This window comes from Populus euphratica, unplaced genomic scaffold (assembly GCF_000495115.2).
Source record: "Populus euphratica unplaced genomic scaffold, PopEup_1.0 scaffold91.1, whole genome shotgun sequence".
Lineage (NCBI taxonomy): Eukaryota > Viridiplantae > Streptophyta > Magnoliopsida > Malpighiales > Salicaceae > Populus > Populus euphratica.
This window is the reverse complement of record NW_011499917.1, coordinates 981,491-996,295: the sequence shown is the minus strand read 5'-3', so window position 1 is coordinate 996,295 and position 14,805 is coordinate 981,491. Positions and strand designations below refer to the sequence as shown.

Sequence of the window (14,805 nt, the reverse complement as noted above, 5' to 3'; positions counted from 1 at the left end):
TTGATTTATTTAATTAGATATATAAATAAATTTTTTGAATTATAATCTTTTAAATTTTATTATATATAAAAATACATGATAAAAATCTGTAAATATATTTTTTCAAAGGAAAAAAATATTTGACCCGCTTTAAAGCGCGGGTCAAATAGTTACATTCTAAAAAACCTGGAGGCTCAAAACCATAAACCAAAAGATCTCGAATTGACTGCACATTGTTAAGTCAACCGCACGTGTGTGAAAATACCCTAAAACCCAAAATCCCCAATCCCTCAAGGAAAATAAAAACTGCAGCATCTAGGGTTTTAGACAAAGCGAAAACAAAAACCCATATCAAAACCAAAAGGAAAATAGAAAGAGACAATGTTTCCAGGAATGTTTATGAGAAAACCAGACAAAGCAGAGGCTTTGAAGCAGTTGAAATCACACGTGACCATGTTTGGTGCCTGGGTTGTTGTGCTCCGTCTCACTCCTTATGTTCTTCATTATCTCTCTGATGAAAAAGATGAGCTCAAGCTCGAGTTCTAGATCCCTTCTTTCTTTCTAAAGGTATTTAAATTTTCTCACTTTCTTCTTCTTTTCGTGGCTTATTTTACTGTTCTGGGAGTTTTTTATTTTTTTGTAGATCTTAAGGACTACCGGAAATCGATTTTTGTTTAGTTTTTGGGTTCTTGGACAGTTTTGGGGGATGGCTATTTGTTTCATTTTCTGTTTCCCGGTAGGAGTTTAAATTGTCATTCAGAATAAAACCCTTTTGACTTTAAAAGACGGATCAGTTTATGAAGGGGTTTTTCTCTATCCGTGATCTTGAGAAATTGTTGCTTTGTAAATAAAGGTGTAGACCAGTCACATGGAATGCGTAGAGCCTGAAATTGTGAGTTTTCTTGTTTAGGGAAGTGAAACTGGTGCTTTTATTTTTGAGTTAGTATGAAACTCTGTGCTGCAAATGTGGCGTGATGGATGATGGAAATAATTTGAGTTGAAGAGTTTAAATGGATGGATGCTTAGAATCCGTAAATGTCAAATTAAGGGCCAATGTGAGTTTAGAACAACGAAGGGAAACTCCTTCCTTTTCTTCCTTGGGTTTGGTTTAAGAAGCTTATGGTGACGAGGGGGTGAAGTAGATAGTAGAGAAAGATGGAGTTGAGGGTATCAATTTTGTTATTCCCCAGGTATTTACAGGAAGAAACAGTGAATTGTGAGTCATTAGAAAATTAGACATTTTTTATAATAAAAAAAGGTGTTCAAAGTGAAATGATGGAATGTTCGTAGTGGGGGGCTTGGTTCCATTTGAAATTGAATATGATGGTTAAGATCAATGAGGAGGATTTCATTGGGTTTTGATGTTAGATAAATTCTTCATGTGAAAAAAACGAAGTTTATGACGTTTACTGGCTTGGGTTATCTTTTTTAATTGTCAAATTGTTGCACACCCCAATGTGGTGTTATTGTCCTGGACCTCCTGGGTCCTAGTTTGTTCATTCTGGTCATCTAGAAATATTTGCGTTTTTATTCTTTAATACTAAAGACCTTTGATACCTTTGTGTCTTGAGGGTTGTGGATTTGTTATGTGCAAATGTTTCAAGTTGTATGTTGCTGACAATCAATCTCAGAGCTGGCTTGCTCAATAGACCTTTTTTCCTTGACAAGTAAATGTTAGGGACAATTTCTGGCACTGATTGCACATTATGTGTTTGCTATAAATTGCCCTCACATCCGAGTTATTGATACTAATTTGTTGGGTTGCAGAATTAAATTTTAGTGTGTTGCCTGGTTAGCATGTAAAGTGCTGTAAGAATTGATCAATTACTTACTAACTAGTTGTCCAGAATACCAGGAAGCTTCAGGTTGTTTTTAGGCATCCAATTTGGTGGGGTTGTAAATTAACTTTTAGTAAATTTCTGTTCTTTCTGCTGTTTTATTTTGTCCACCTTTTTTACTTGCATTTGCTCATGTTCCTTATGATTTGTTTCTCCAGTTTTTTGAACTGTCCAGGAAATGTTTTTGTTGTGTTGTTGCCATCTTTCATTTTTGTTTTTGTGCTAGAGCGTTGCATGCGCACACATACATCAGGTTCTTTGAGATTTCTTGTCTATTTAGCAATGATGATCTTTGCTCATTAGTGTTAATTTAATTTGATGCCTATTATTGTGCATCTGAAGATCAGAGAATATGTTTCTATGAAGCACTCTGAGAAGAATGTTTTGTTGTTTGAAACCCATTTTTCATCTATTAGAGTGTCAGATATATTTTTTGTTCACTGGCGTGTTTTAAGTTGCTAATTCGTCACCAGTGCTTGATGCACAACATTTGGCAAGCTTTTATTCCCATTATTTTTGGAGTTTCCTTTTTAGACTTTTTTTTTTCAAAGTTGTTAGATCGTGCATCATTAGATGAGGTTTAAATTGCTAGAAACCATTAATAAACTTGATTTCTTATTTCAATGGTACCAGTGTAATGAACTGTTTTTAAATTTTTTTTTTGTTGTCTCAGATTTTATTTACAGCTCTTAAGTATATTTATTTAATCTACTTTCTGCTACTGCAGGGTTCCTGGAGGAGACGAATTCTTTCGAGATGAAGATGAGTGTCTGACCTTCTATCTATTTTCATTCTTTTTTCCTTCAGATGAAAGTATGTGAGGTTAGCTTGTCCTTACATTAGGTCATCATTTCTAGCTGCTTATGATTTTGGAGATTCATTACTTTGATACTAAATAATGGCTGATTAAGGATTTAATCCATGGAATGTACTTTTGGTTTCATTGTAGTAGCATAGAAAGTTTATTTTTGTGTTATTTCTGAATGGTGTTTTCTGGGGTACCACTCGGGGTATTCCACAGTAGTTATTTCCTCCTGGCATTGTAGATGATTTTTCTTTTACTGGAAGGGGAAGAAGGGATTGGTGCTTATTTCCTCCTGGCATTGTAGATGATTTTTATTTTACTGGAGGGGGAAGAAGGGATTGGTGCGGGGAGGGTGGGAGGAGGGAGGGGATTTTGCGGGTTTAACCTTCGTGTCGCTGTCGACAAGGGTGGGGGACTCGCTTGTTGCATTTTGATGATCTTGGAAATAAAAGTTTGAAAGCAAGAGGAATTGGAAACTGCGAAGTAATGATAAATTTCTCTCATGCAACTAGAAAGTTTACAGAAACATTTCATTTCTCCCCAACCAGACAGGCAGCAACCGCTGGCTCATAAGCAATTTTGCATGGATAATTGGTTTCAACGTTTAGAAGGTATCTGAATTGGTGTTAGAGGCTATTTGGGAATGAGTTTTAAACCGAGTTATTTAATTGATTTTTTTTTCGTTTAAAATTAATTATTTTTTATCATTTTTTTATTATTATTTTGATATATAAATTTCTTTAAAATGAAACAAATATATTAATATATTAAATAAAAAATATTTAAAAAAAACAATTACTATACTGTATAATGCCGAATGTAATACGGCAACATGGAAACAACCTATAACTTGTTGTCAACAGGCTATGCCAAGGCAGGAGGGCAAGCTTTATCCACCATTGAAAATACGAAAGTCCCAACAGCACGCTTCCATGGTATCTCACTGTTTCCTATTTTTGTCTACGAGTACGGTTCACCAGCAATGTTTCATCTGTAGGCCTTTCATTTATTTCATTGCAGTTGAAATATAGTTCTATTATTTTTTAAAATTAGTTTTTTTAAAATTAAATTTTTTAAATATTTTAAAATTGTTTTGATATGTTATATCAAAATTGATATAGATTGTGTAGAAATCATGCCAGCTTCCAATTATATGAAGAATTTAGAGGCATCGAGTGTCATACTTGTTGTTCTTCTTTCTTTGATTATTCATGGGCTTGAAAATTCAAACCTCTCCACCATTCAGAAAATGTCTAAATGGAGTGGCGTTTTAATTCATGAATTTATGAGCAGCTTACTCTTTCGCTAATTGCTCTCATAATCAAAGCCAATATCCAAATTCAGCCCCAATCACTCCCAGCAACGAGAATCTTTTCCAATGACCAAGCAGGTTGTGGCTCAGCGGTGTAGATGCTGTTTTTCTTTTTTCGAACTTTGATTCGAGTTCCAGTAACAGTGAGGCTGGAGAGTAGTTTTCTTTATGTCTCTACTGAGTCCTCTTTGTGTGGTACGCTTGTCACCCCCGCGATGCTTTACTTATTTATTGGGCTTGCAGGATGTTTAGTGAGCCGTGAAATTAATCATGGTACACGCAAGCTGACCCAATCACCCACATTAATAAAAAAAAAAAAATCTTTGACTTTTGTGGTGCCATTTTCATGGACTTGATCTATCGGCTCATTTGAGGAAATTCTATGTATTATCAATTCCGATTCAAATTATAATAGAGAATTAGCGAAAAAAAAAAAAGGAGGTTAAATTGCCGTATAGCGTTTCCTTTCCAGTACACTTACCGTCTTTCTTCCTAGCTAACTAAAATAGAAGAAAATTAAATAATTGCCGTATAACGTTTCCTTTGCACACAAATTCTTCCATCTCTCCGCCGGTGGCAATTTGCTTAGTTAGGCAAGAAAAGGGCAAGGATGATGATCAATTCTTGGCATAACACACACAAATATTAGAGACATTTGGATTGATTTAGATAGAAAGTATACTGGGATGGAGGTGGCTATGGTTGAGAATTGAAGGGATAATAAGAAGATAAGACTTCAAAAGAAGGCAATCCAAGAAGAAGATCCCATGCAACAAGGCCATGGATGATGTACCTGGTTCAGTGGGGACGAGTGCCAGCTTCTCTTTGAGACTGGGCCAGACCATCTTCTCTTCCGCTTCTCTTCTTTTCATGTCTCTGGGTGTTGAATTCTACACCTACACTGCTTTCTGGTAATCTTGCTTCTTTATTCTCATCTCGTTCGTGAAAGTTGATCTAGCGTGTTCAGTTTTTATTTTGTTCTATTGCCATACAAATGTTACATTTTCAGTTTCTATGACACAATCAAAAACCAAATTGGAGGAGACAGATTACAGTAATTCCTAAATCAATTCATTTGTCAGTTTGGATCTATCGTGAGCCAAAGCAGCATCCTTAGACCAATAATGAAAATATCCTTGCCTAGGATTTTACACGACCTCTTAGGTTTTGGTTGCTGATTTGTCTGTTGGTAGAAAGAAGAGAATAATTGGTTCCATTATAATTGTCTAGAAAGGAAACCAGGAAAATCTTTTGTTTTAGTGCTGTCGGATTTTCAAAATAATCCCGAAAATAGAATTTATCCACTCAACAAATCGAAGTTACTTGAATTCCCCTTCTTTGTAGTTTGTATCAAATGGTGCTGTTCAACATTTGCCTTTCAAGGATCAGTAGGTTGGAAATTTAGAAGCTAATGAAATTTTCTGATTTGGGTTTTATGGAGATTTTATCGAGCTGGTATCAAGATTCTGTAGCATGAGGTCTGCAATCTTGGTATCCTTATCACTCTTTATTTTCCTGAACCCAATCAAGAGCTTTGAGAAATTTAATTCGATGAACCAAAGTGGACAGATTATTCCCTCAAAATTTTAGTTTCTGCTTTTAGCTTTCCGCTAAATAAATCTTCTTCCGCTAGGTGTGCTCTTAGTGATGAATCTTCTGTTTGCACAACCAACTTCCTGGGACTGCATTCTTGCTGGTATCGTTGACAATATTTCATCCGAGTTAAATTTAATTTTAAATTAGTTTATCACTGTCAGAGTCTGTGCATTCTTGCTGGTATGTTTCCTCCTTTCTAAACCATTGGAAACCATGTGCTAGTTTGGCCCAGCTTTTTGTCCAAAACTTGGAAGACTTTAACAATCATCTTCTTAAGAAAGGAGTAAATATTTTGATCAAACAATGGATGATTTTACTTGCAACAATGCCATTTGATCAGCATATTGAATCATCAGAGGCCCTTCATGGTTTTTTCTGCTTTTAGCAAATACTGCTTCAATGTTTTCAATATTTAAGCATGCTTGTTTTTCAGCTACTTGGTTACAATCATGGGTTTGACTATTCCATGGAGTTTCACACTGGCAATAGTTGATGGATACTCTGTTCTGGTCAAATGCCCTGTTCGACAACCGGGAATACTTCTGATTATTGTCCTTGGAGATTGGGTATGTTCCATCTGCGATTTGTCCAAAACTAATTGATGCATTTATTGGAACTCCTTGTGACAAATTCCATCATGATACACGGCAGGTTTTATCAGCTCTAACATTAGCTGCAGCATGCTCAACAGCTAGTGTTGTGGATCTCCTGCTCCACTCTGATGGATCCTATTGCTCTCCAAAGTTTTGCAGCAGGTATCAAATATCGGCTGCCATGGCTTTCTTGTCTTGGTTTCTGTCTATGGCTTCGTCTCTTTTCAATCTTTGGTTACTCCCTTCTTTGTGATTTTTCACTCACTGTTCAAAGGAAATTTTTTGTGATTGGTGCAAGATTGTTAAAGATATATATAAAATCCAAGTTCTGTACGTTTACATGCTCGAAATTGTGAAAATGGTGGATCTAAAACCACATGGTTACAAATTTGTTGATTTATTTGAGGAACTGTACATAATAAGGTTTAATGTAAACTTGATAAAAGATCAGGAATGTTTTGTACTTGATATGCATAAACCAAAGGGCCCTTTAATCAATTCTGAACTTCCACAAACTCATCACTCACTTCACTCAAATCTTTGTTGTGGTACTTGCTAGGAGTAACTGAAGTTGCCGTGGCCTGCCTACTGGTAAAATATATCTCGCTCATATAATATCCACTCCCAATTGGAAGTATTAACTTGAAATTCGATAACATAAGCTAACAGTTCTGAAAAGTTCAGTAACGAAGTAAGCATAAGTTCAATGACAGTAGAATCCTGCATCTCCGTACTAACTCGGATCCGGATATGTATTTTTTGTAATGCCATCTTCGATCACTGCTTCGTAGACCTGTTAAACTACAAAATTTACATTATCAGGCATCAACTTATTCTAACTAGTACATTCACGGGAGGAAAAACCATGTTTTCTTTCTGAGAAAAATCCGGAGATCTTATTGCTGCTCGATGCAGACAAAATAAGTACAATAATATGTGAAGGATGCTGGCTTAAGCATGCTATGCTTATGTGCAGCTAGGCTAGCACCAATCTGAACACAAAATCTCAAAAGTTAAATGCCGCAAACATATCATCTGCAGCAAAATGATTCAGGCCGCTGAAGGATATGGATTGATAATCTTTACAGCTAGCATAAAATACATTCTATCAATTCTCAAGTGCCGCTTTCTGGTAGTTCATATCCATCACAAATGGACAGGGGACGTTGCATCAACAGAAAGAAGTCACCAAGTAGATAGACAAACCCTCGGTTGTTCTTTCTTTATCCAGTAATTGCTTTAACTAGGTGCAGAACTAATGGATTTCCTAGGTTGCAGCACACAATAATCTGCTCATCTTGATGCCATTTTAACTGTCTTACTCCCATCATCAGAAAACAAACTCAATTCCTACAAGACGACATTTTATTCGACGGGGGAAGGGAGGCAGCGCATCCACAGTGCTAAAAGCTTTCAAGGATCCGAGCACCTGTCTTGTCCAGTAAAGGAAAGAAATTGAGGATAAATGATTAAACTAATCAATCGTGCAGTGAAAGCTGATTACAAACATTTATTTTTTAACAAAAACATACCACATTTCTCAAGCTTTTGAAGGTGAACACAAAAACCAAGGGGTAGGCTCGCAACTAATCAATCGGTAACATTATCCTCTTGCTGCTGCTTTTGAGCTACAGGCATTTCCTTCCTCAACATAGCTGCCATTTCCTCATTTCCCAACTTCACATAACCTTCAATAAAAGCACCATAAATTGTTGAATTTGGGTCAAACCCTTTCCCCACCATCTCTGATTGAAGCTTCAATGCTTCTTCCATTTTCCCATCCTTACACAATCCGTTAATCAATAACTCATAACTCTTCCCACTCGGATGAAAACTAACATCTCTCATTGCACTCCTCATAATCTTCAAAGCTTCAAAAACTCTTTTCTGCTCACAAAGCCCCCCAATCAACACCTCCATTGTCAAAGCTTCAAGCCTAAAGTCTCTCCTACGCATATCCTTATACACAAGAATAGCAGAATTAACATCCCCAATTCTACAATAGCCCTCAATAAGATGCTCAAAAGTAACACAACTACTCTCGATTCCACTCAATCCCATTTCCGTAAAAAGACCCTCAGCTTTCTCAACCTCTCCAGCCTTACAAAACCCACCAATGACAGTATTATAAGCAACAACATCAGGCATTATTCCTTTCACTCTCATTTCCTCCCATAACCTCTCTGCTTCACTTAATCTCCCTCCCTCACAAAAAACAGCCATTAAAACACCATAGCTAAACCCATTTGCAACGCAGCCAAATCTCTCCATTTCACTCCAAATCTCCTCAACCATCTCCGCTTCACCATTTCTATAAAACCCCACCATTAATTCATTAAAACTATGCACATTAGGCCTAACTCTAAAACCCCTTCTCATTTTCTTCCCAAGCTCACAACTTTCCAATCCAAAAACCTCCTTAAAAACCCCATAACCAACAAACGACCCTTTACACCTTGAAACCTCACTAATCAAAGCATTACAAGTACTAATTGATGGACTAATCCCTTTAGACCTTAACATCTTCACAATCTCAATAGACCCATCAATCTTTTTCAAGTCTAAACAAGATTTTATCAACAAATCAAACACAAATGGAGCTGAATCACACTCTCTATAACTTTTCACTAAAACTTCAAAAAACCTCACTTCTTTTAGCAGGTGGTACCTGGGGCCCCTGTGTCCTTCACAATCCTGTTCCAACCTGCTTAGTCCTGTCTGCTCAGCAAAGGCATCCTCATCATTGTTAAACAAAATCTGCGACCGGAGCCCGGCCCGAATAATTTCCTGGGCATGGGCCTTCAGGCGGGCCCGGGAGAGGATATGAATGATGGTGGCATAGGAGCGGAGATTGTGAGAGCAAAGAGAGGAGTTCTGGAGGGTGAAGTGAAAGAAGCTGAGGGCAAGATGGGGATTTGATTTTAATTTGCGGGTGATTAGGGAAAAGTGACCAGGGGTGAGGGGGGTGCTGCTGCTGGTGGTGGTAAGGAGAGAGCGGAGGTGGGACCAGCGGGATTTGGAACGGTGGTGAGTGAGGAGGGAAATGATAGCAGTGGTTAAAGGGGAGTGATGTTTTGGTGGTGGAGACGTGGTGGTGGAGAAGGGGAGAGAGTAGGGTGGTGGTGGTGCGTGGTGGAGGAAGCGTTTGAGTTGCACGGAAAGCATCGACTACCGTAGGCTACGTTGAAAGCTTTTTTTTTTTAAAAAAACCAACTTACAGTGTTATAAACAGGGATTTTAATTAATACTCGCTAGTTACCTCCTCCTCCTCCTCCTTCTTCTTCTTTAAAAATATATATCCATAACATATTTAGATTTAGATATCTATATTTAATTATTTATTATCTAAATATTATAGATTATTAAGAAAAATAAAAAAAAATATATCTGATCAGATTTGAATTGAATATTAAATCAAGTTTAACAATATTTATATTATATTAATTATTTATAACATAAAATAATTATTAAAAAAACTTATTTATTTAAATTTAATTTATCAAGTATCTATTGAATTAAATCATCATCCTTAATCCCAAGTCTAATTTATCTTTAAAAAAATTATGCTCTACAAAATAAGATTGACAAAGTATACTGCAATAATAATTTTTTTATAATTCTAAATCTTGTTCCCAAATAAAAATAAATACATGTTCAGAAAATATAACACAGATACATAAAGGTTTCATAATTAAATTAAATAATTATTTTTAATTTTAAAATTTTAATTATCATATTTCTTAAGTGATTATACTTGATTTTTTTATCAAATAAAATAAGAAGAGGAACAATGAGATTTAAATTTTAATACTATGTTAACTAATTATCTTAATTTTAAAATTTAAATTATTAAATAAAATTTTAAAATATAATTTATATAATTATATTCGGCGTCAATAATTATCATCTTACTATCCATGAACGCAAGATAGGGGATTTTTAAAATAAATAAATAAATAAAATCAAGGCTGCATATATAGGAAGAAATGAGCATATTGGTTGTATTCGCTAATGAATTCACCTTTTATGAACCATAAAAAATCTTTCTAAAGAAAGAATCTTCAAAAATCTCGAACAACGTACAAGAATACGAGTAAAATATGAATTAGCCCTTTTAATTTTGTTAAATAAATTAAATAGTTTCTCTAATTTTAAAATAATTAATAAATCTCTTGATCAATGTTGATAATTCTCACCTTCTCTTATCGACCTCTCTCTATGTTGGCACTTTCTTTTTAAAATTAGAGAGATTACTTAATTCATTTCACAGAACCATAAAAACTAATAAAAATAACAGTAGATCTTGTAATTAATAAATTCACTTGACAAATGTCTCAAGTAACTCAAGGTTAAAGGATTAGAAGAGGTTTCAGGGCCGATCCTAGCTGTTCTCGTTGTGGTTTTCCAGTTAGAATCAACGCAGCATGTGCTTAGGGACTGCAGCTGAGCTATGATGCTTTGGCAGCTCAGCGGAGCAAGTCAGTTTGTTCCGAGCCCTAATCTGAGCTGCAGTCTGTGTTTTTGAGCTTGCTGCTGGTTTTTGTGGACACATGGCGTAAACAAAGTCTCTTTGAAGCCGACTTTGTGTGGCCCAGGAACCCGATTCAGCACATTCTTTGTTATCCTTTCTGAGATCACTAATGCGACTTCAAAATGGGAAATGAAAGAAGTTCAACAATCAATGGCTTCTCCAAATTTGACCAGAACAAGGACTATGGATTCTTTACTATCAGCAACACCATTTTAGACACTCAGAGACAATGCCGGCTTAAGAGAAAAACTTGGAGCAATTATGGATAATAGAAAGGGATTAACATAAGTAAGTATATACGATACCCATCACTGTACTAACAAAAACTGAAAGAAAAATGCTTTTGGATGATGAAGGAATCATATTCATTATTGTCCGCTCTCAGTTCTTGCAAGTACAATCACACAAGGCAACTGGCTCTGAGCAATTGCCTCCCTGACATCACTTGCATTTATTCTCTTATTCCACTTGTTTCTCTGTGCTAAGCTAACGAAAGAAATACAAAAGAAGGGAACTAAGAGAATCTTGACGTTATCTGGCACACAATTATTTCATTCTTGTAGTGACTGATCATCTGAGACTCAGTCAGTGCTGTTGACTGATCCTCTAGCTAGTTGTATCTTTGATGATGATTTCCCAAGTTTATTGAACCACAAACTTGATGATTTATATTCGTTCTTAGCCGCAATTTAAGACCTATAATTTCCAAGCAAGCATTATGTAATCAAATGATCAGGAATGAAGATGACAAAGTGTATGCTGTTTCCTAGGTACTGTATATAGTCGAAGAGACAATCATATATATATATATATATATATGGATAAAATACAAAAAAGAAACACACATATATATATATATATATATATGGATAAAATACATTATCAATATGCGTGTATTGCCACCACATTTAAGAACAACTTGGATTTTATAAGACAATAAACATCAGGATAGGAATCTGTTCTCCTTTGTCAACATTTCTATCAATATATAGAGTGATAAATGCAGATGAAATAGTTTAAATTGATGCTGCACTTTGGATGCTTTGCTTGTGATAAAAAAGTTAAATCTTTGCTGATTAATTATTTTCGTAATCTCATCCAATCAACTTTTAAGATGCCAAATCCTTGTTCTTCTGGAATTCCGAGGTTTCTTAGTATGTGCATGATCCCTCTCTAGATATGCAGACCGCATCTAATAACCCCTTCATAATTATATACCTAATATTGCAGCAAATTCAAAGTTCCAAGTTCTTCAAATATTCCTTAGAAGTTTAGTTTGGACACAGATTTATCCGCTGGAATACATTATTCAATATGTTTCTCAAATCATATTCTTAAGACTTCTGATCTTTGCCAAGTTTCAGCATTAGTGGATTGGAACCATATGCGGAAAGTGAAATCTCGTATATATTCTTAAGTGGGACACAATCCAAATATATTCCTCAATGCTCAAATATATGCGTTATACCTGCCCTTGCCCTTCTGAAATGGTAATTCTTATGCATACTCATATTCACGTACCATCATCACCATATCACTAAGCATAATTCCTTCCTTGCGTCAATTACAAGCCAAAACCCCCACAACTCGATATAATTAGAAACCTTTAACCACAGTCTCCATGGAGTCTAATCTCTCAAACAGAAACCCATAATTCTTAGCTCTATATAATGGTTGCTTAGGTACCTTGTTCGAGGCAGCAAAGAAAAAAAAAACATGAAATATACTGAGATATCTCACTTTGGCCACCCACAACACAAGCTGAAGTTTGAGAACTCAGAATTTCCATTCAAGTGTGATGGCTGCAAGGAAGTAGGAATTGGATCGCGCTACAAATGCACCATTTGTGATTTTGATCTCCATATGCATTGTGCCATCGCTGCTCCCACAATCTTTCACTCTTTCTACACCAAATGTTCCTTCCAATTCTTCTCGAGGCCTCCCGGTGACAAGCCTCGCTTTTGTAATGCATGCGAAAGGGATGTCACGGGCTTCGTTTACCATTGCAAAGATTGTGGATTTGATCTTCATCCTTGTTGTGCAAAATTGCCCATGGTTCTTAATGACGGAGAGATTAAGCTGTATTTGTATAGGAAGGTGAGTGCATCTTGTCTCAAATGTGGACGTAAAGGCAGGAGTTGGACGTACAGATCTTCGTGCAAGAAATATAATCTGCATGTGGCATGTGTTAAGGACATGCTCATGGAGAATTGGCAAGGGTACATAGGTGAAAAGAGTGCTAGGAAATTTCATACGAGGATTCCTAGCTTGAAAAATACACTCCTTATTCCTAACAAGAGAAAATGTAAGGCCAAGAAAGGTTGGGAAATGGCTGGATCACTAGCCCTGCAGTTTGTTATATCGGCTGTGCTAGGTGATCCAACAACTCTTATAGCAGGGGTGATTGGTTCTATGATTTCAAAAGCTTGGTAGAGCATGCTGCGTGCATAGATTATGATGTTTTTCCTTCTATCTTTGTAGAGAATGTTGAAGTTTGGTAATATTTATGGATAAGGGTGTTGAAGTGATGGCAACAAAGCTGGAGTTTATTCTAGAATGTTTCTTTTATTATTTATTAGTAAATTAATCTTATTTGAATCCTTAAATTTAAACTTATTTAGAATAAGTCTATATATATAAAGGAGATGATGGTTGTTTTTCTTATTTTTATCTTTTATAGTGTTTGATTTCTTCTATAAATAAAACTAGAGGGATGACAATACCCTTGGACCATTTTATTTCTACTCCTTGTTCTTTATTTTTCCACCTCTATTCTTTTGTTCCCTATTCTCTATTCCTTATTCTTTAAAAAAGCTTTATATATATCATATACTAACATTTGATATCAAACTGTTTTGTTGATTTTAAAAGGATTGTGAGTGAAAACACGAAAGATTAGCTATGAGTAAATCAAAGCATTTTTCTTTAAAGGGACTCTAAATGAAACACAAGAGATTAAATGAGTCTTAAAGCAATGAATTCTGTAAATTTTTCAGCAAAAACAGTAGTGTTCACAAGGTAAAATTATGGTGCGTAGGTTGTTAAAATGAAAACTTATCTTAAAGCTATTAACTTATATGAGATATTGGAGATTGATAAGCAACCAACTCCACTAGGAAACACTTCTAAGATCGCATATATAAAGTTTTTTAATGAAGAAAAGATAAAGCGATTTAAAGCTCTTATTTGTCTTCATAATATTGTCAGTAAAGAAATCTTCACCAGAATTATAGCTTGTAAATTTGCCAAAGAAACATGGGATAAACTAAAAGCAGAATTTCATGGAGATGAGAAGTCAAGAAAGATGCAAGTCTTGAATCTTAGAAGACAGTTTGAAGGACTAAATATGAATGAAACTAATACTATTAAAGACTTCTCTTCTTAAATTTCAAAACTTGTGAATCAAGTGAGACTTTTGGAGGAAGACTTTCTAGATTCAAAAGTAGTGAAGAAGGTTCTAGTAAGTCTACCAAAGAAATTTGAGCATAAGATTTGCTCTTTAGAAGATTTAAAAGATTTTTCAGAAATGAGTCTTCAAGAATTGGTTAATTCATTACAAGTAATAAAGCAGAAGCAAGCTTATAAACAAGAAGAAACAAGTGAAGAAGCTATTGTTGCAGTTTTTTAAAAAAATAGCGGGGCTAATAATTTTTACAGGAACAATCAAGAAGGAAAAAAACAAAAAACAAAAAGTTGGCAATTACATAATAGCATCAAAACAACATTGCTAGAAGGAAAGAAAGAAGAGAGCACTTCTATGCTAGGAAACTTTGTTAGAAAACAAATCATTTAGAAGTTTGATGTTGGCTTAAGAATGTATAATACAGAACTTGCAAGCAATTTGGTCACATTCAAAGGTCCTGCAAAAACAAACCAGAAGCAGTGAAACAAACTTATATTATAAAAAATTCAAAAGCCAAGGAAGATCATTTATTTATGGCTATATTAGAACAAATGTGCAACACAATAGAGGTAAACAATTCGTTATAACTTACTAATGGTGGATGCACTGATTACATGACTATATATTTGAGATTATTCAAGGATTTGGACACAAACTTCATGTCCACAGTCGGAGTTGACAATGAAGAATATATGAAGATTGAAGAAAAATGTGTGATTGAAGTTGAAACAATGTCAGGTATATAAAA

General features: G+C 35.3%; 3 protein-coding genes and 1 long non-coding RNA gene across 6 annotated transcripts; 3 read left to right on the top strand and 1 right to left on the bottom strand.

Annotated features, from left to right (window-relative positions):
* The first annotated feature begins 292 nt into the window (after positions 1-292).
* Positions 293-2,797, top strand: LOC105134756 (uncharacterized). Its single transcript, XR_844052.1, has 2 exons — positions 293-546; positions 2,545-2,797. It is a non-coding gene; the product is annotated as an uncharacterized LOC105134756 (long non-coding RNA).
* A 1,555-nt stretch (positions 2,798-4,352) lies between these two features.
* On the top strand, positions 4,353-6,464 carry LOC105134755 (CASP-like protein 5C1). The gene is made up of 3 exons (XM_011039296.1): positions 4,353-4,845; positions 5,964-6,096; positions 6,182-6,464. The coding sequence occupies exons 1-3, from the start codon at positions 4,715-4,717 to the stop codon at positions 6,374-6,376; spliced, it is 459 nt and encodes a 152-aa protein (XP_011037598.1). The 5' UTR covers positions 4,353-4,714; the 3' UTR covers positions 6,377-6,464.
* Positions 6,465-6,781: 317 nt separating this feature from the next.
* LOC105134754 (Tetratricopeptide repeat (TPR)-like superfamily protein) lies at positions 6,782-9,339 on the bottom strand. 3 transcript variants are annotated; one of them, XM_011039295.1, is made up of 3 exons: positions 8,068-9,339; positions 7,656-8,025; positions 6,782-7,552 (listed from the first exon to the last, which is right to left on the bottom strand). In XM_011039295.1, exons 1-2 carry the CDS (start codon positions 9,286-9,288, stop codon positions 7,714-7,716), a joined length of 1,533 nt encoding a protein of 510 aa, XP_011037597.1. In that variant the 5' UTR covers positions 9,289-9,339; the 3' UTR covers positions 6,782-7,552; positions 7,656-7,713. The 3 variants fall into 3 exon arrangements, with proteins under 3 accessions (XP_011037597.1, XP_011037596.1, XP_011037595.1); XM_011039294.1 differs by having other exon boundaries at positions 6,782-7,556; positions 7,656-9,339; XM_011039293.1 differs by having other exon boundaries at positions 7,656-9,339.
* A 2,886-nt stretch (positions 9,340-12,225) lies between these two features.
* LOC105134753 (uncharacterized) lies at positions 12,226-13,231 on the top strand. Its single transcript, XM_011039292.1, has one exon. The coding sequence runs from the start codon at positions 12,371-12,373 to the stop codon at positions 13,085-13,087; it is 717 nt and encodes a 238-aa protein (XP_011037594.1). The 5' UTR covers positions 12,226-12,370; the 3' UTR covers positions 13,088-13,231.
* Positions 13,232-14,805: the final 1,574 nt, after the last annotated feature.